The sequence below is a fragment of the Osmerus mordax genome, chromosome 4 (assembly GCF_038355195.1).
Source record: "Osmerus mordax isolate fOsmMor3 chromosome 4, fOsmMor3.pri, whole genome shotgun sequence".
Lineage (NCBI taxonomy): Eukaryota > Metazoa > Chordata > Actinopteri > Osmeriformes > Osmeridae > Osmerus > Osmerus mordax.
In genome coordinates, this window is record NC_090053.1 from 2,946,749 (window position 1) to 2,967,211 (window position 20,463).

The following is a 20,463-nucleotide window of genomic DNA, read 5'->3' on the forward strand; positions in this document are numbered from 1 at the left end:
CCTGTCCTCCAATCTAACCTCTCTTCCTCTCCCCCTCTCCCCCCCACCCCTCTTCCCCCTTTATCTTACCCATCTTTCCCCAGGTCACAGAGGTGACTACATGACCACAAGGTAAGATGACGATGCACACAAACACACACGCAAACACACACACACGCAAGCCATGCCTTCCCTGTACGGTTTCACAGTTTGTTATTAAGCCTGAAAACAGTTCCCCTCCAGTCGGTATGAGAGCTTCCGGATGCTGTCAGAGAGGTTAGCCCTGGAGAGAGCAGAGCAGATGCCTCCTCTCTGTTCTCACCTGCCAGATGCCCAGCTGGCAGAGTACCCCCCGCCCCGCCCCTCGCTAAACTCCCCTTCCGCAGAGAGGGCGAGAAAGAGACAGGGCAAGCGAGAGAGTGAGCACGAGAAGCAGAAATATGTGGTGTGCAGATTAAATGCGTGCCCGTCGCAAGATCAAATGCTTTTCAGGGATGAAGGGTAAGGGGTTAGGGTGATGGTATAAATAATGTAATGCACTGAGGCTTTCTATCTCTCACATGATATCCCTCTCACTGCTTATTGAAAATGCTACTTGGATGACAGCCTGTCTTAATCCTAGCCCTTAACACAGACATGCATCTACATCTCTCCTCGATGCCAAGACCAAGGTACAAGGCGTATTTTCTACAGGTGCAAAGCTCAACCCTGTTCTCCATGTTCCAGGGCCTTCACCCAGACCCTCAAGCCCCATGGAGGGTTGCGAAGGGCCAGGCCCAGATCTCTCTTTAATGTTAAGTTGTTCAATGGCAACCTGGAGTCGTTCATCCAGGTACTGGCCCAGGCCTCTCCGCCCTCCCCAGGGCTGGGGGCTCGTCTCTGCAGGAGAGACCCAGACCTCTCCTCTCTGCCTGGCCTCTGTCTGGTCCTTCTCCTGCCTGGGTGTCTGGGGGCTCTGACTGCAGCTCTGGCTTTGCTCTGCTGATCTCCAGTCACGAGGGGGAAGAGAGGAGGAAGAGGGGGGAACAGGAGAGAGAGGAGGAGGAGGAGAGAAGAGGGGGAACAGGAGAGACACAGAGAGACAGACAGAGAGACAGACAGAGAGACAGACAGAGAGACAGACAGAGAGACAGACAGAGAGACAGACAGAGAGACAGACAGAGAGACAGACAGAGAGACAGACAGAGAGAGAGAGACAGAGCGACAGACAGAGCGACAGACAGAGCGACAGACAGAGCGACAGACAGAGCGACAGACAGAGCGACAGACAGAGCGACAGACAGAGAGACAGACAGAGAGACAGACAGAGAGACAGACAGAGAGACAGACAGAGAGACAGACAGAGAGACAGAAAGAGGAGAAGAGGGGGAAGGAAGAGAGAGAGGTTCGGGAGGAGGAGAGAAGAGGGGAAAATAATGCATTCCTCCGGCTGCCTTCTTCTGAGTCACTAGCTTCTGACAGAGCCTCATACACATGAACATCTCTGTGTGTGTTCAGTCTCTCTCTCTCCCCCTCCCCCTCGTTTTCTACCCCCTCTCTCACTATCTCTCTGTTTCCCTCCCTCCCTCCCGCCTGTCTTTCTCAGTGGTCAGTAAGACAGCAGAGTAGATGACAGTTAGGGGAATTGAACAGATTACAAAGCGGTACGGCTCCCCACCACCTCCCTCCTCCTGGTCGCCTGTCCTTCCTGACTCCCCAGTGCCTCGTGCCAGCTCTGTCAGTGTGGGGGAACGGTGAGGGGACCTGGGTTTCACTGGGACTATTCTAATCTCTGTCTCTGTCTTTCTGTTCATTTTAACCTTTCCCTAGCCGTGGACGACGGAACTCTCACGCCAGACACCAGGTAGAGTCTGTCCTACCTACCTCACTTCCTCCTGAATGCCTTTGCCCTGCCCCTAAAATCACTGCTACTTCCTGTTTCCGGTGACCTTTTTTTTTTTTTTATCCTGTGTGTTTCTGTATCGACTGTAGGTTTACTGAGACAGACTTCATGCAGCTGTAGAGTTAAAAATAACTGCAATACCTTGCACGTAAAGTCAAGTCACCAGCTGTGACTCGAATCTGGTGTAGATCACTGTAGGCAGGTGCTTGATTCACCGTTGATCAGACGTGATTGCATCACACAACCCAGCAGAGAGAGACGTGCCTTCCATCTCATTGCTGCCTCGTGTTTCTTGGTCTGGGTTGCCGTGTTGGTGATGTGTATATTCCCTGGCATGGTTGCTGTGTTTGGGATGTGTATATTCCCTGGCATGGTTGCCGTGTTGGTGATGTGTATATTCCCTGGCATGGTTGCTGTGTTTGGGATGTGTATATTCCCTGGCATGGTTGCTGTGTTTGGGATGTGTATATTCCCTGGCATGGTTGCTGTGTTTGGGATGTGTATATTCCCTGGCATGGTTGCTGTGTTTGGGATGTGTATATTCCCTGGGGTGTGTAAACAGACCCCTGCTCTATTAAAAGCCTCAGTGTACCAGCTCTCTGGGATGGTCATTCTGAGAGAGGAACAGCAGCTGGTCTCTCGGCCAGACATGCCACCATAGAGAGCTGCTCTCGAGAAAACAACTCACCAGGCTGACCACAGTGGCGCTGATCAGCACTGGAGCGCTCGAGCTGCAGAGGAACGTTCTCCTGACAGCCGTCTCCTGTGTCCTCCTTCTGCACACACTCTCAGCTCTCTGCACAGAGAGCACAACATCACACGTGGTCTCGTTACTTAGCTGCCAGTGTGTGCTTGAGTGTTGACACAGTGAAGGGGGTTTTCGGTGTCGCTGGAGCCCAGCGCTGGCCCTGTGGAGGAACTGGTCTCTCCATGGTTCCGTCCAGGTGTGAGAGACGTGGGGCCAGCTGAAGTCTGTCTCTGTGGACCTGCAGTAACACACTGTGTCTTTCCAACTAACTCACTGTGCTTGCCAGCTGATGCTTGGTGACTTGAATGGGCTTGTGTAGTTAACACATCGGTTATTAAAATGTAGGATGTTCAAATGTTTACTAAGTTCTTTGTTTTCCCTGTGAAGGACTCTGGTCAGGCTATCCCACGTGTGGTAGAGAGCTGTATTCGATTCATCAACCTGTATGGTAAGTTGGCCACAATAAGATATATTTACAATGAAAGGTACTTTACATACTTGACATGAATACCTTAAACTTCACGTGAACAATTTACTCTGTATTTTAACGGTGTCTTTTGCTTAACGTGAGAAGCTGTGGTCATATGAAATTGGCTTGAGCCGTAGAAATATCTTGGTTTCCTCCAAACATTGTCAGTAATTAAATTCAAGCTGCTTAATATTCTAACCCATCCAAGTTTGTCTGGCTGAGGGTGACATTCCAGTCAGTTGGAACGATAATTGTTTTGGTGTGTCCATCTTTCCATGTCCAGTGTGGAAATTAGTTCCATTTTAGTCACAGTCATGGGAAGGAACAGACCGGGGGAAGGGCAAGTGAGCTCACAGACAGACAGATATGCAGGCAGACAGGCAAGCAGACAGACAGACAGATATGCAGGCATACAGGCAAGCAGACAGACAGATATGCAGGCAGACAGGCAAGCAGACAGACAGACAGATATGCAGGCATACAGGCAAGCAGACAGACAGATATGCAGGCAGACAGGCAAGCAGACAGACAGACAGATATGCAGGCATACAGGCAAGCAGACAGACAGATATGCAGGCAGACAGGCAAGCAGACAGACAGACAGATATGCAGGCATACAGGCAAGCAGACAGACAGATATGCAGGCAGACAGGCAAGCAGACAGACAGACAGATATGCAGGCAGACAGGCAAGCAGACAGACAGATATACAGGCAGACATGAAAGCAGAAAGACAGACAGATATGCAGGCAGACAGGCAAGCAGACATACATATATGCAGGCAGACAGACAGATATGCAGGCAGACAGGCAAGCAGACAGACAGATATGCAGGCAGACAGGAAAGCAGACAGACAGAAATGCAGGCAGACAGACAGATATGCAGGCAGACAGGCAATCAGATAGACCATTCCAGATGCATCTCGTCCTCATGTGAGAAACTCATTAGTAAATCCGTCACATGACACAGTTTGAGGTGAGACCGTGACGGGGACAGGCCAGACTAATTAAACTCTGTCCCGACCCCCTTCCTCATGACATGCTAATCCTGCTAGGAGAGCGTGCCTCTCAGGTCTGCCTGGGGAGCCTCGTTAGGCTCCTTAATGAGAACAGGGAAGGGAGGAAGGAAGGAGCAGAACAACCTGGCTGAATCTGGACCGGCAGAACTGCCTGGTTAGACCTGGTACTGCTTATGCCTCTGTGTGTGATCGCTCTCTCTCTCCCCCCCCTCTCTCTCCCCCCTTCTCTCTCCTCTCTCTCCCCCCTCTCTCTCCCCCCCTCTCCTCCCTCTCTCTCCCCCCTCTCCTCCCTCTCTCTCCCCCTTCTATCTGCTCTCTCTCCTCTCTCTCCCCCCTCTCCTCCCTCTCTCTCCCCCTTCTCTCTGCTCTCTCTCCTCTCTCTCCCCCCCTCTCTCTCCCCCCTCTCCTCCCTCTCTCTCCCCCTTCTCTCTGCTCTTTCTCCTCTCTCTCCCCCCTCTCCTCCCTCTCTCTCCCCCTTCTCTCTGCTCTCTGTCCTCTCTCTCCCCCCTCTCCTCTCTCTCCCCCCTCCCTCTCCTCTGCAGGACTTCAGCACCAGGGCATATTCCGTGTGTCTGGCTCTCAGCTCGAGGTCAATGACATCAAGAACTCCTTTGAGAGAGGTACGCTATGATGTCACACTTTCAGTCAACAACCCTCTGTTGATAGTGGAACTAACTTATCACTTACTAAGGCTATAGAGTTCCAAAATGTACCTGAGCAACCTTTTGACTGGTCTCCTAGGTAACGACCCCCTGACAGACGAGGAGAACAACCATGACATCAACTCCGTGGCTGGCGTTCTCAAATTGTACTTCCGAGGTCTGGAGAACCCCCTGTTTCCCAAGGAGAGGTTCAATGACCTGCTCTCCTGCATCAGTACGTAACCCCGCAACTCTCTCTCTCATTCACACACACACACACATACACAAATACACACCATTACATACACAAATACACTTACAAAGAAATACAAACAGACACATAGACAAATACATACACTTACACACACACAAACAAACACAGGGCCAAAGCTAAGCCAGACTCAACACCAGACCTAGCTATGCATCTGGAATGTGGTCCCCAGCAGTGTGTCCCTGTGTCCCTGCCTCTCTGTCCCTGCCTCTCTCTCCCTGCCTCTCTGTCCCTGCCTCTCTGTCCCTGCCTCTCTGTCCCTGCCTCTCTGTCCCTGCCTCTCTGTCCCTGCCTCTCTCTCCCTGCCTCTCTGTCCCTGCTTTTCTGTCCCTGCCTCTCTGTCCCTGCCTCTCTGTCCCTGCCTCTCTGTCCCTGCTTCTCTGTCCCTGCCTCTCTGTCCCTGCTTCTCTGTCCCTGCCTCTCTGTCCCTGCCTCTCTGTCCCTGCTTCTCTGTCCCTGCTTCTCTGTCCCTGCCTCTCTGTCCCTGCCTCTCTGTCCCTGCCTCTCTGTCCCTGTCCCTGGGTGTGTGAACGTCACCGTGTGTCTGGGCCTCCTTCTGAGGAGGAGGTTGTTGTGAAGGGCAGAGCAGCACGACTCTGGTGGAATGTGCCGGCTGTGTCGACAGCAAGTCCTGCAGGACAGAGGAGGCCTCCCAGGCACAGGCCTGGGCCCTGTCCCCTCCCCAGAGAGCTGTGGGACTGATGGGGGGGGCGGGGGGAGGGGCACTTAGTCACACGGACATAGTGTGGGCGGTGATGCCTTGAGGGCTTTGGCATGTGGCCTCATGGTGTGTGATATTGTGTGAGGATGATAGTGTGTGTGTGTGTGTGCGAGTGTCTGTGTGTCACTGTACATGCCGTACGTGGAGTCTGCAGGCGAGCACTCTTTAGTTTTACTGCAGAGCTACGTGAGTGATGGGGATTCCCTGTTTACATTCCCGGACGCGCCCCAGAGTGCGGAACGGGCCCCATGCCCAGCCCAGAGCCGCCATGTTTAAAACCCTCCTCCTGCGCTACCAGACGCACAGGCCTGTCCCAGATGTCCTGCTCACTGGGAAGGAGCAGTCAGACAAACGGTCCCATTCACCCTGAATGTCTCTGTCTTTCTAGGTTCCACAGCAGGATGTGCAAGAGAGTAGGGGGGCGCTGTGGGTGGCGGGGGTGGTCTCTAAACGGCAAAGCTGTGAAGCGTGCAGTGAGCACGTAGAAACCTAGTTAGGTACTCATGGAAGACGCATCAACATCTCCGGTATTCCCAGAAGCCCCAGTCCCAGATGGCTGGTGGAAGGGCGACAGGGCTATTTTTGGCAGCGGAGCCGAATGAAAGTGAGTTTAGATGAGAAGAGAAGCAGAGAGGATGGGGATGAAAGCATGTCAGGCTCGATGTGATGGTCTCTGATAGGAACTGCAGAGGAACGATTGAAAAGTTTTGTCTGCAGTAATTCAGAGGATTTTGTGGAGAGCACATATAGAAGTATGAGAGAGAAGAGAGAAATTGAATTAGAGACTGGAAAAAGTCAAACTATTGCCTATACATTGCTAGTTATTTCAAGGCAGCGACATTTCCCACAGAACAGTTAGAACATGATTCTAGAGCACAGTAAATCATGGTTCTAGAGTAAAATAGAACATGATTCTAGAGCACAGTAAATCATGGTTCTAGAGTACAATAGAACATGATTCTAGAGCACAGTAAATCATGGTTCTAGAGTACAATAGAACATGATTCTAGAGCACAGTAAAGCATGGTTCTAGAGTAGAATAGAGCATGATTCTAGAGCACAGTAAAGCATGGTTCTAGAGTAGAATAGAGCATGATTCTTGTGATTGTGATCTGAATGTCCTCAGCGTTCATACACCACTGCTGTGTTTAGGACAGTGTACTTCCTGTGTGTGTGTGTGTGTGTGTGGGTGTGTGGGTGTGTGGGTGTGTCTAGACATGCATATACTGTAAATGGCCAGACTGTTATATACAGGGGGAACCACTTTCCTCAGGCCTCCAGGGAAATCTGTTCCCCCTGTGTTCTCAGTGTAAAAGACTGATGTAAAGATTAAACTTGCTATGCATAATGATCACAGTAACATACATCACCAGCATCACTGTATTGATTTATAAATGGCCATGCTGTAATATACATGTGGGGGACCACTTTCCTCAGGCCTCCAGGGAAATCTCTTCCCCCAGGAAAATCTGTTCTAGCCTGGCTCTGCCCTCCTACGTACTTCCGCTCAATTTTGATTTTGCTTCTGTACTAGGTCTGGGATTTCAATGCATCAGTCGGTTTTCAGAAACAACTTTTTTTGTAGGTCCAATCAGCGAACAGAGGGAGTGGCTGAGAACGATTACGTTGATGTCGTGAACTAGTTTGAGTTGTAGTTCAGTAATGGAAGCGGAGAAAGATGCGAGCGAAGCTATACTGCGGTTGTGGCAACGCTGCCGAATATTCATAAGTTAAAGCCGGAGCAAGAACAATCCTTGCTGAGTTTTGTTGGTGGCCATGATGTTGTGGCCCTCCTCCCCACGGGGTTCAGGAAAAGTTAGATTTTCCAGCTACGGCAGCTAGCTCCGTGGTGAAGGAGTTGGCTAAGGCAAACGCTAGCGATTGGTTATGGCAGATCAGAGTGGCTCTGGGCAGATCCAATAGTTTTAAACTTCAACAGAGTACCCGCCTTCAAGGAAGTTAACGCTTGTCAATGGAGCGAACCCAGACCCTCTGTACAAATGAAATGTACGAGGGTCTAAAGGCTAAAGGCTAAATCTGTTCCCCCCCAAAAAAAAATTACAATATTTTCGACTAAAAGTTTTGAAATGTTGAAAAAGAAATTATTTTCAAAAATAGTTCTGCATCATTGATGAGTACAGTCCATTTTTCAACCTTCCCAACATTTTTTTGCCTGTCCTCAGGCCTCCAGGGAAATGTGTTCCCCCTGTGTTCTCAGTGTAAAAGATGTATTGATGAAACTTGTTATACATAATGATCACTCTTTTCTATTGTCTCCATCTTTCTCTCCTCCCCCCTCCTCATGCCCCCTCCAGGGATAGAGAACCTGTATGAGCGCGCTCTGTACGTCCGGAAGATCCTACTGACCTCCCCCAGGTCCGTCCTGATCGTCATGCGATACCTCTTCTCCTTCCTCAACCAGTAAGACCCTCACACCACACCTGCCCCCTCACACCACACCTGCCCCCCGCTCTCTCCTGCCCCCCGCTCTCTCCTGCCCCCCGCTCTCTCCTGCCCCCTGCTCTCTCCTCCCTTCCGGGTGGCTCAGGACCCCAGTTATGTGAGGGAGAAACAAGATGGAGGGCTTTTGTGATTAAATGTGTCTACTAAATTAATAGAATGGAATGTAAAACAGGGAGTGGGGTGGGGAGCACTTGTGATTTATGCTTTTGGTAAATGGACTACAAAATAAAATCCCCCCCTCCCCTCCCCAGCCTGTCCCAGTACAGTGACGAGAACATGATGGACCCCTACAACCTGGCCATCTGCTTCGGGCCGACCCTCATGCCCACCCCAGACATCCAGGACCAGGTGTCGTGCCAGGCGCACGTCAACGAGGTGGTGAAAACCATCATCATCCACCATGAGACCATCTTCCCCGACGCCAAGGAGCTGGACGGCCCCGTGTACGAGAAGTGCATGGCTGGGGGAGACTACTGGTGAGAGCCTGGGAACGTCTGTGAGCGTGTGGGTGGGGTGGGGTTGGCTGGGTGGTGTAGGGGGATGAAGTCAGTGTGTGTGTAGGGGGGGTGGGGGGGTCGGGTTGAAGTCTAGAGCGAGGTCTGCAGCTGTCTCTAATCTTGAATCAGTTAGAAGTGAACTCAGGTGGTGTGTGTGGGGTGAGGTGTGTGTGTGTGGTGAGGGCCCCTGACAGGGCCCCAGCACCTTCCAGCTCTCTGCTCCAACCAGACAGACCCACACAATCACTGTCATTACCAGAGCCATTACCCTCATCACACAACGAGACTGTCTCCTGGCAGCCTAACCATCATTAGTTGGAAATGCAGCTTTGAGCACAGCTGTAACTATCGCTCAACCAGCCCCAGTCCTCCTCCAGTCCCATTCCTCCTCCAGCCCCAGTCCTCCTCCAGCCCCAGTCCTCCTCCAGCCCCAGTTCTCCTCCAGTCCTCCTCCAGCCCCAGTCCTCCAGCCTCAGTCCTCCTCCAGCCCCAGTCCTCCTCCAGCCCCAGTCCTCCTCCAGCCCCAGTCCTCCTCCAGTCCCACATCTGTGAGCAGGCCCGATCCTCTTCTCTCCTTAGCAAGAGAGAGAGCGCTGTCTGGGGATCACTGCAGCCCCCCCTCCCTGGAGGGGAGTTATCCTGGAAGGAGAATTAGCTTCCAGTCAGGGGTAATTGGAGGACACGTAAGGTTCGGTTCTGTCGGCCAGAATGTGGCATGCTGGCAGGACACCAGGTCTTGTGTCAGTCATGCAGTCTAATCACAGATAGTCAGCACGAGATAAGCTACCACAGGACCGATGGCATGATATGTCTCTATGGTGATGACCCCTGACCCCCCCCTCTTTGTCTGGTCTCTCCACCACCACAGTGAGAGCCCCTACAGCGAGCACGGAGCCCTGGAGGAGGTGGACAACGAGGGGGGGGGCCGACACACACACCAGCGAAGACGGTAAGTTGATGACATCACTTTTTCTCGTCAGTCAAGTCAGACTCACCGTGTTTAGAAACACTGCTGTGGCAATCTGGACCATGTGTGTTTCTGGACCGTGTGTGTTTCTGGGCTGTGTGAATCTGGTGTGCTGGCCCTGGTCGTGGAGGAGGGCAGAGGGACGCAGGGCGGGGCTCCTGGCTCCGCCCCCAGGGACTGTCATCCGTCACAGTTAATTTAAGACGAGCCATGTAAACCTAATTCTCAACGGCTGTGGTGTTGAAATAATCTCCTCTTGGGGAAGGCTGTGTGTGTGTGTGTCCTTGTGGTCTGTTTAAGCCTGTGGCCAGTGTCCACATGTAGTATAGTCATTAACCCTGGGGGAAGTCACACACATGTACTAGGTCAGTGTCACTCATCTAGTGCTGTAGTCATATTGCTATATTTGTGTTTGTCGTGACTGTGTTCTCTGTGGGGTGTGGGGCTCAGACAAGCTCAAGCAAACCTTTTTTTGCTGACAAATTCTTTTCCAAATATTTTTTAAACCTTTAAAAACTTTTTTTAAAAATTATTTAAAAAAAAATTTTGGTTGCTTTTTTTCTTTCCAACCTTTTGGAGCCTTTGTTTTTTTGTTTGTTTTTTTAACTTTTTTTTACATTTATTTTATTTTGTTTTCAACATTTTGGATCACTCTTTTTTCACACACAAAATGACACAAAAAGTGTAAAAGACTTCTGCTTTGCTGGAGCAATGGTATGGATGGTAACTTCGTAGACTAGCTTACGTTTGTTGTGCGTGATAGCCAGGAAATGAAAGAAGGCACACAATGACAATAAATAATATTGACCATGTCAGTTGTAAAGTGAAGTACTAATGTCCTGAAGTACATTAACAAAGTATTTGTACTTTGTATTGTCGGTTAACAGTTACACAATTAATTACAATCATCCCTAGTCCTGTTAGTTCATCCACATAGTCCTGGTTGATAGTGACCTCACTGGTCCTGCAGTCTCCTGTAAAAGCAGTGTCAGCTCCAGTGACACACTGGTCCTTTCCAGGCTGCTATTCCTCCCGGCCTGTCGATACATGGACGTGCCATCAACTGTCAGAGTGCCTGAGGGTCAGGGGTGAACTCACTGACTTATTGATTGAATTCTCTGTTGTTTCAATGTGAAGACATTTACATTTAGTCATTTAGCAGACCCTCTTATCCAGAGCGACTTACAGTAAGTACAGGGACATTCTCCCCGTCATTTAGCACAGCCGGGAATCGAACTGGCAACCTTCAGATTACTAGCCCGATTCCCTCACCGCTCAGCCACCTGACTCCCGACCCTACCAGACCCTACCAGACCCTACCAGCTGCACTATATGTTGGGCTAGGCATGTTAGAGACTGGTGTGTTTATCCTGTATGGGTCATTACACTGCAACGCCATTTGTCTGTGCACAGCATGGACACACACACACGCAGTCTGCCAGATACACACATCATCGGGTGTTGTGAACTGTAGCAGGTGTGGCGAGACACTGCTAAGCAGGACCTTAGATTAATGGTGCCTAGAGGGAGGGAGAGACCGAGGGAGGGAGGGAGGGAGAGCTATATTTCTTCTCCTGAGTTATCGATCGAGGCCATATCTCACTCGGGGCTAGTGGTCTCCATTGGCATGCAGGAGCATGGCGCCCGGGTGGCGGCACACCTGGGACCAGCCCCCCCTCCTCTGGTGTGGAACATGCCTCTCTCTGCACGGAGCCTGAGAGAGAGAGGGGTGCTGGAGCGGGTGCACACCAGCTCACACTGGGAAGCAGAACACATGAGTGTGGGAGGCGAGAGAGCGAGAGGTGGAAGGCGAGAGAGTCAGAGGGAGAAACGCGCGAGTCCCTGCTTCGCTGCCATCTCTATTACTGGGGCTCTTCGGGGATTGAACCAGAGCTCCTGTGATGAGACTATCATGGTGGCATGGAGAGGAGGGCGAGGGGAAGGGGGAGACTGGAGACAAGCACAAGGGCTATTTTTAGCTCGTTGAAGAGGAAAGCAAGCGTGACACTCGCGTGGTGACACTGGAGCTCACCTGACCACGGAACACGCTAGGTTTAGCTAGCGGGGGGTTCGTCTGGGGGAAAGCCGTCCAGTTCTTCTCTGGGCCCTAGCCTCAGAGATAATCTATCCACTTGGTTCCATGTGCAGGCCTTTATAGATGTACTCCCTCTGTGATCTATTTATAACCCTGCCCTGGTCCCCTGCAGTGTGTGTGCGTGTGTGTTTGGTCAGCTAAACTGACTTGCTGTTGCTGTCTGTCCACCAGGACATGTCGGTAGGTGGGAGTCTCATTCATTTGATGAAACTGTACAGCAAACCAAAAGGAATGGATCGCTGCATCAGTCAGTGTTCCTGTCTGGGCCTCTCTCACTTCAGTATATCACTTCAGCTGTAGAGGCACGAATGTTCAGGTTTAACATGTTTCTGAAGTCGGAGACAGTGAAGCACATGCAGGTATCAACATACATCAGAGGATTTCAAATCATAAAACAATTATCCATACTGTTTGAATGGCGCTATGGAACAGAATGTGTGTGTGTGTGTGTGTGTGTGTTAGAGAGTGTAAAGTGTGTGTGTCTCACCCTCTCCCTGTCTTTCTCTCTCTCTAAACATCTCTCCATCCACCTCCCCTTCCAGAGGCCGAGCCCATTGAGGCCATCGCCAAGTTCGACTACGTGGGTCGCTCAGCCAGGGAGCTGTCCTTCAAGAAGGGCGCGTCCCTGCTGCTGTACCAGCGCGCGTCGGAGGACTGGTGGGAAGGCCGGCACAACGGCCTGGACGGCCTGGTGCCTCATCAGTACATCGTGGTGCAGGACATGTGAGTAGAGGAGCAAACCCTGTGGGGGGCCTTCCTACTTCCCCCCCCCCGGGACCCTCTGCCCTATCCCCTCTGTACCTCCCCCCTCCCTGGTCTGGCTGTCTGTCTGGCTGCTGCAGGTCAAGTGCAGCTGTCGCCTGTCTGGCTGGATGAATAATTCACAGCTGATGGCTGTTGTCTTAGCGAACGGGAGAGGGGTTTGGCAACAGGGTGTCCCTCTAGCCTGCCTTAGCCCAGCCTGACGCAGCTCCAGGGCCCTAGCCCCACAGGGGGGAGGGGGGGGGTAGTAATACGTCCAGAATGTGTCCTGGAGGGAGTGTCCTATCTGCACTGCTGGGCTGGGGCTCTGTCTGGTGGGCTGGACAGAGGAGACCACTCAGCACATTCACAGACTGTGGATGACAAATAGGCTGTTTATAACCCCCTACAGACGTGTCTGCGTGTCTGTCTGTGTGTGTGTGTGTGTGTGTGTGTGTGTAAGGTAGTCTGTGTTGTATCTCTCTGTACCCACCTTAGGATCAGGATTTGTCTCACTAAGGATTTGTGACTGTTGCCACCTGACACGTCAATGCTCAGTTACTCTGTCCTCTGTGGCTGGCTGGCTGGCTGGATGGCAGGCTGGCAGGCTGGCTCCCCAAGCTTGTCACACAGCTCCTCTTGCATGGTAATCAGGAGACTGAGGAGGGAGATGGGACCGCTGATCCCACAGGAAACTCTCCCTTCAAACGCCCTGTCAGACAGAAACCACTGACACTGTGTGTGTGTGTGTGTGTGTGTGTGTGTGTGTGTGCGCGCACGGGCCACAGGGACGACAACTTCTCGGACACACTGAGCCAGAAGGCGGGCAGCGAGGGCAGCAGCGGCCATGCGGCGGAGGACAGGTGTTCAGGGAGGGACCTGGGATCGCCCACGGAGCCACGTGTCTCCCAGGCCTTCATAAGCAGGTGACGTCTTCAGCACGCCTACAGAGGGGGATCCTCCTCAACCCACACCCACCCAGGTCTCTGGGACGACCCCACTAGCTGGCCTGCTGGTCTCCACAGTGGGACTCTGTTCCCTGGTTGTCCCAGTCTTCGGACAGTTAGAGTGGCCTGATTTACTAGTCGGTATGTCAGTGATTTCTGGGCTGGGCATCACTCTGAACACACACATGCAATCCAACAGACATACGATCCCTCTAATGCAGGCATACTGACAGACTGACAGACGCTCACTCACATCCACACACACACACATGTACACACACACACACACACACATATCTTGACTATCTCGTGGCAGAGAGAGTGCCGGAAGGTGCTGTTGAGCCAGTCTATCTCACTGCTAAGTTTGCAGCAGAGTTCTCACCTGGCAGGAGCGCCCGCCAACCTTGAGAGCGCTACTGGCCCTCACCAAAACACCTAATCAGCCACCGCTTCAATAATGTGCTTTCTGTACCCTGCCCTTCACCTGTCATGTTTAAAGGAACATGATACACATTCCACCATGCAGAGAATCAGTCTTTCAACTGGTTAATTTGGTTTATTTTGCCTTCCTGTCCCACTAAAGAATACCCTCCCAGTACCCCTACACCCCCCTCTCCAACCCCTCCGCCCCCCTTCCCCCCACCTCTCCTACTGTTCTATTCAGCCTAGCCCCAGTGCTGCTGAATCATTCATATCCAAGCTTTATTTAGATATTACCCTCTTTCTCTCCCAGTGTTCTCAATCAACAATGCACTTTAATCGCCAGACTGAACCGTGCTGGCTACAAGACCTTCTTCTAGTGCCCCTGGAGGGCTCTCATGTCGCCATGACTCATCTCTATCTAGGGATTATCCGAGCTGAGATGCGCACGTTGTTTATTGGCACATGCCGGCGTTCTGGCATCATCGACACAGTAATCACACACAGATGTATGTAGCGTATTGAAACAGAAATGGAACTTCTTCGTATTCACGCCAAGCTAACGGCATCGCAGATGAACACACGGAGCGCTCCGTGTGACGGTAGACAGGTTTCTCGGGAGGCACTTGTTGTCGATCCCAAGCTTAGCTCCCAGCAGGTGGTACCGATCATTATGGAGATTGTTCCCCCTGCTGGCCACTGATAGTTACTGCAGTTGTTTACCCTTTCAGTCAGCTGGACTACCCCTGCAGTATCTCTCTCTCTCATGTTCTCTGTCTCTCTCCCACTCTCTGTCCCACCCCTCAGTCCTACTTATCAGACCTCATCACAGCCCATATTTAGCCCTGCGTAGCACCGTAGCGCATGATCTCTCCCAGCGTCACTAGGAGACCGTGTTCATTAAACCCAATCTGGACTCCCGGGCGTGATTAAGCTGTGCATAGCTGATAGGCCTGTTCTCATGAATGCCAATTAATGCAGATGAAGCTTTTGTTTACACTCAGACATGAGTCAGGATGTATCACTTCCTCAGCCTGGATGAACACTAACACTACAACATTAAGTCATTTTTATTTAGCAGACGCTCTTATCCAGAGCGACTTACAGTAAGTACAGGGACATTCCCCTGAGGCAAGTAGGGTGAAGTGCCTTGCCCAAGGACACAACATCAGTTGGCATGACCGGGAATCGAACTCGCAACCTTCGGATTACTAGCCCGATTCCCTCACCGCTCAGCCACCTGACTCCCCCCCAACAGCGAGTTATTGACAAGTCTTCAGAGGAGAGATAGTTTTACAGCAGTGCAAGCCGAGGTCTGGTTGCGTGCCATCTGCAGGACGGTGGTTGTGGTTGTGGTTGTTGGAGTTGTAGAGAGTTGTAGGTGCTGTTTCCAAGACGACAGACAGAGGAGGGATGTCCCTGGATGTCTCCCCCTCACTCCCAGCAGCTCTCTCTTCTCCTCACGCCCACATGGACCTCCTGCCCTGCCCTGGAGCAGAGCCCTGCCCTGCCCTGGAGCAGAGCCCTGCCCTGCCCTGGAGCAGAGCCCTGCCCTGCCCTGGAGCAGAGCCCTGCCCTGCCCTGGAGCAGAGCCCTGCCCTGCCCTGGAGCAGAGCCCTGCCCTGCCCTGGAGCAGAGCCCTGCCCTGGAGCAGAGCCCTGCCCTGCCCTGGAGCAGAGCCCTGCCCTGGAGCAGAGCCCTGCCCTGCCCTGGAGCAGAGCCCTGCTCTGGAGCGCTGGCTGGCTGGCCGGCTGACTCCAGGAGAACCTTATTCAGGAGATGCACTGGAAAAGTGTGTGTCTCTGGTGTGGTTAAACCTGTGTGCTAGATCTGACTGCACTGCACGGTTTGTAAGTGAGTGTGTGTGTGTGTGTGTGTGTGTGTGTGCGCGTTTGTGCGTGTGTGTGTGTCAGGTCAAGAGTGTGTGGGTGGAACTCAGTTCACCTGGAGGACAGTTCTAAAGCTGCGCCAGCAATACCTATTTCAGGTCCTCTCTCTCTGTCCCTCCCTCTCTCTCCCTCTCTTTTTGTCTGTCTTTATCTCTCTTTCCCTTTTCCTCAGCTTGTTGTACCTGCTCTAAAACCAGCATATACAAGCTCCTCTAGCCCATCAGTCTCAGACTGCAGATGTGACCCAACATGCAGATAGAGCGCACTGGAGGCCCACACACCTTCACTGTGACTAGAGGTTCACAGCTAGAGAACCGTCCCTGTGCCTAGCTGTGTTTGTGCTAACCTAAGCCCTCTGCACCCCCCCCCCCCCCCTCTAGCAGGCACAGGAAGAGGTCTGAGCCTCCATCACGTCGCCCCCCTGCCCGCCCCAGTGACGCCCACTGCATGGTGCACCCCTCCCAGCAGGGTCACGGGGGAAGTCACGGAGGTCACACCCCCGAGATGGGCTCTCCCGTCCTGGGTCACTTTAGCCCCAGAGACCTGCTGCGGAGCCGGAACCACGGACACCTGCCTCTGGACAGCCCCGAGCGCCGGCGGCGCGCCGGGCACGGCAGTCTGACCAACATCTCGCGCCACGAGTCCCTCAAGAAGATGGAGAGCCCGCCCATTCGGCGCTCCACCTCCTCTGGGCAGTACACCGGCTTCTCAGAGCCCCACGGCAAGAACCTGGACCCCGAGACCATCGCACAGGTCAGCTCCCACGCCACCCCGACCTCGCCCCAGCCCCCAGTCCAGCCCCCCTCGCCCCAGCCCCCAGTCCAGCCCCCCTCGCCCCAGCCCCCAGTCCAGCCCCCCTCACCCCAGCCCCCAGTCCTGCCCCCCTCACCACAGCCTCCAGCCCAGCCCCCAACCCTTGCCCAGCCCCCTGCACCAGCCTCTGCCCCAGACACACAAACAAACACACACACTATAGCCTCACACACACACACACAGAGTTGCGATGTGTTGACGTGAGCACGTTTTGGATCTGTAGAGAAATTGTAAACCAGGTCTACTAAAATAACTTCAATCGTACTTAGAGAGAAGTTTTGTTCCGTGGACTAACTACTGTCACTCTAAGAATAGCAAGTCATTACAAAAGCCTGGGTGGTAACGCTCTTTGTCGGAATGGGCTCCAATTAGCATTTGTAAGCTGAGAGCAGTGTGACGGATATATCTGCACTGAGGCAGCGTGCTTAGAGAGCCTTCATCATCATCATCTTCAGAAGACGCTGTGATCTAGATGAGGTCAGAGAGAGGACGTCTGTCTCTCTCTCTGCCTGTCTGTCTTTCTGCCTGCCTGTCTGTCTCTCTGCCTGTCTGTCTGCCTGTCTGTCTCTCTGCCTGTCCCCCCCTTTCTGACAGGACCGTGTCCTGGGATTACAGCTCCAGACAGTTCTACCCAGCTGTACTGTCCTGTACATGATGCCTTCTGCTTCTGCTCAGTATCCTGTTCCTGCCTTAACTCTCCACCTCTTCTTTGCTTCTTTGTATCCCCCCCCTCCTCTTCTCCCTCCCCCGTTCTCTCCCTCCTCCCCTCCCCTCCCCTCCCTGCAGGACATTGAGGAGACTATGAACACAGCCCTGAACGAGCTGAGGGAGCTGGAGAGGCAGAGCTCGGCCAAGCCTGCCCCGGACGTGGTCCTGGACACCCTGGAGCAGCGGCCCACCTCGGGCCCCACCCCGGCCAGCTCCAGCGAGTCCCTCAGCCCCCCGCACCACCACCACCACCACCACGCCGCCGCGCTGCGCCCCGTCCCCCCCGACGGCCCAGTCCGCCGCAGCACCAGCTCCTCCAGTGACACCATGAGCACCTTCAAGCCCGTGGTGGCCCCACGCATGGGGGTGCAGCTTAAGCCCCCTGCCCTGCGGCCCAAACCCATGGTGCTGCCCAGGAGCCCCCAGGCCCAGGCCCAGCCCCCCGCCCCGCCACCCCAGGATCCCCTGGACAAGTCCTGCACCATGTGAGCTCTGACAGGGACTCGGGGAGAGGAGCAACACGCCATCATGTCTATACAAATCGGTAGTACTATTAATTAACTATTACGTAAGGACTTCATAATAAATAATCCAATGTCCGTCTGGATGTTGATCTAAGAGACTTTAAACTGGGTGAGGTGGAGTGCTTTGTCTGAGGATTTCACCTCGGAGGTGAAGAGTTCGTGGCCTGCTGCCTGACACAAGCGGGCAGCTGGGACACCGGGAGAGAGAGGAGCTGTTCGGAGAGACGAGCGACGCGTGTTGAAGTAGTGTGTCAGTAGCTGTGTGGATCACACTGTAGAACGTGATGAAACAGCCAGCATTAACAGTCAATAGATCAGTCATCTCCTCACTCTTAACAGGAACAACAAATCACAAAGGCTTCCTTCAAGGTTTTAGAATTATTCCTTTTTACTGTTATTGGTTGAAAAGTCTGGAACATTACACACAACAATGAAAGTAGGTTAACCACTCATCCAGGTGATCTATGGGTAACGTAGTCTGTTAGCTGAGCCTGAATGCAACTTCTCAACTAGGTGAACAATTCTTAGGTTTTAGTATTACCAATATTATATTAAGGCCTTACTGCCACTCTAATGTATGCTATCTGTTAGTTCATAGAGTATCTTTAAGTTGCTTCAGTGTCTAAAGCAGAGATGGGAGTATGGCTGCATCCAAGATATAGACAGAGGTACTTTGGGATAGCTCAGATACCATAGCTGTAGATATAAGGTGTAACCACACAGACTCCAGGACAGGGGCAAGTGAACTGGATGTAAACATAGCTGTGTCTGTGGCCAGGGATTGGCTGGACCTCACACCCTATAGGATCGCTGCCATAATCCTGACACACATGGCTGGACTCAACGCAGGGTTGTTTCTAGCCTGGCCCAGTCTGGCTTGGGACAGGAAGTAGGGGAGGGGATAAAACCACTGAACAGGAAGTCTCCCTTGTGGAACATTCCGTGAACATGTTGATACTGTACACTCCTGACCTCCTGCCTGGAAACGCGTTTATCTTGGCGTCTCTCTGGAGCCGTTTGAAGACACTACATTGTACTCATTTACTTCCAAATAAGACCCATCTGTGGACTGGGACAGGACACCGTTCATTCTGACAGGTTCCAGACCGGCACGCTGTCTCCCATAACAACACTGGCCTGGCTTTCTCCTCCTACTTTAAAAACAGCCGACCCATAGAGCATGGGGGACAGCTGTTTCTGTCACCCCCCCCCCCCCCCCCCCCCCTGGACAACACAGGCACTCTCCTAGAGACTCCTGCAAACCGGTGTAAGCTCAAGAGACAGACCTTGTCGTCAGTGTTGCTGTATTTGAGACTCCTGGAAGCATTCGTGTGGAGATTCACAGCGACAGAGTTCCTTTTAGATCTCTGTTCAAAACTCCGGAGTCCGTTGTGGGTCTGCTGTTGTGTAACCTGCTGTGGGGAGCAGTGGCTGGACTGGGAGTGGGTCTGCTGTTGTGTAACCTGCTGTGGGGAGCAGTGGCTGGACTGGGAGTGGGTACGACCAGCACCCACGGATCCAACCTCAGCCGAGCTTCATCATCCGCGTGGACGGCGCCTGTATCTCGCGTCACGTTGGGTCCATGTTTGGATGTTTTCCTGGAGAGGTTCTCCTGTACTAACGTCCTGCAGACTAACCCCGGGGGTGATGGAACTCTTGCTCAACTCTGGGACCAATCGTGACTGAAAATGTTTCCATCACGGACGCTTCTCTCACGTTTCTGTGTGTGTGTGTGTAGTGTGCATGCATGTGAACGCTGTTTGTTAAAACCTCTGTTGAAGGGTTCATAAGTGGCTGGACAGGATCAGGCAAAGCAAAACACACACACACAGGGTCTAGAGAGTGTGTGTGTTTGTCATTGGGAAGAGGTCCTTGTCTGTTCATACAGCACCTGGTCAAAGAAGAAGAACCGCTAATAACACGTCTCACAACAAAACTGTGCTCTCTTTACTGAAACAGCTTCACTGTATGCATCTAATGACTTTGACTGTACATCGTTGTGTATATTAAAACGGGATATGATTTTACTTCTGGTGACTAACTCCTGCTCCTTTCTCTGCATTTAGTTCCTTTTTTTATTTGTTTACCATTATTATTTTTGTCTAGACGTTTACCTGGATGTAGAATTATGGTTGTAGAAATGAAAGGTCTGGTGTCTCCAGGCAGCAAACCTGTCTGAGAGGAGCGTGTGGCAAAGTTGTGTTTAGCTCTCTACTGTCCTGTGCAGTAGTGGCTCCCCCTGCTGGGGCAGTGGCCGTACTGCGCCCACGTACATCTGCAGTATGTTCACATGAAAGTGCCTTTGGAAACTGATTTAGAGGAATTGCAGCCTTGCTCTGTACTGTTGCTTTCTGCTGAGAGAACATGTGTGTGAGAGTGCAGTAGGAAAGTGGATGAATTGATATTGATGCCATTTTAGAAAGGTTTATTTAATGGATTAGAAAAAAAATGCATTCATAAATATACAGCTTAACCATTGTGACATTGCACTTTTATGTATAGAACTGTATATTTGGCATGTAACAACATCTTAACAACTTTGAGAAGTCTTTCACGACTTCCTTTCTAATAAAGGAAATAGTTTGATCAGTCTAAAGTCGACTTGTGTTTTTTTATTTTATTTTTAAGGCCTACAAAATAATCAAGTGGTGCTCACTGATCAAGCGCTACA

At 52.1% G+C, this 20,463-nt stretch overlaps 1 protein-coding gene across 1 annotated transcript in view; it reads left to right on the top strand.

The window, feature by feature from the left end:
* The window catches only part of LOC136941569 (SLIT-ROBO Rho GTPase-activating protein 1-like), a 38,398-nt gene extending 18,016 nt beyond the window's left edge, over positions 1 to 20,382 (top strand). The window contains 13 exon segments of the mRNA XM_067234108.1: positions 84 to 111; positions 706 to 811; positions 2,997 to 3,057; positions 4,638 to 4,715; positions 4,837 to 4,971; positions 8,044 to 8,149; positions 8,443 to 8,667; positions 9,557 to 9,620; positions 9,622 to 9,637; positions 12,293 to 12,473; positions 13,280 to 13,417; positions 16,128 to 16,500; positions 17,347 to 20,382. Of these exon segments, the coding sequence (XP_067090209.1) occupies positions 84 to 111; positions 706 to 811; positions 2,997 to 3,057; positions 4,638 to 4,715; positions 4,837 to 4,971; positions 8,044 to 8,149; positions 8,443 to 8,667; positions 9,557 to 9,620; positions 9,622 to 9,637; positions 12,293 to 12,473; positions 13,280 to 13,417; positions 16,128 to 16,500; positions 17,347 to 17,757 (1,922 nt within the window). The 3' untranslated portion in view covers positions 17,758 to 20,382.
* Positions 20,383 to 20,463: the final 81 nt, after the last annotated feature.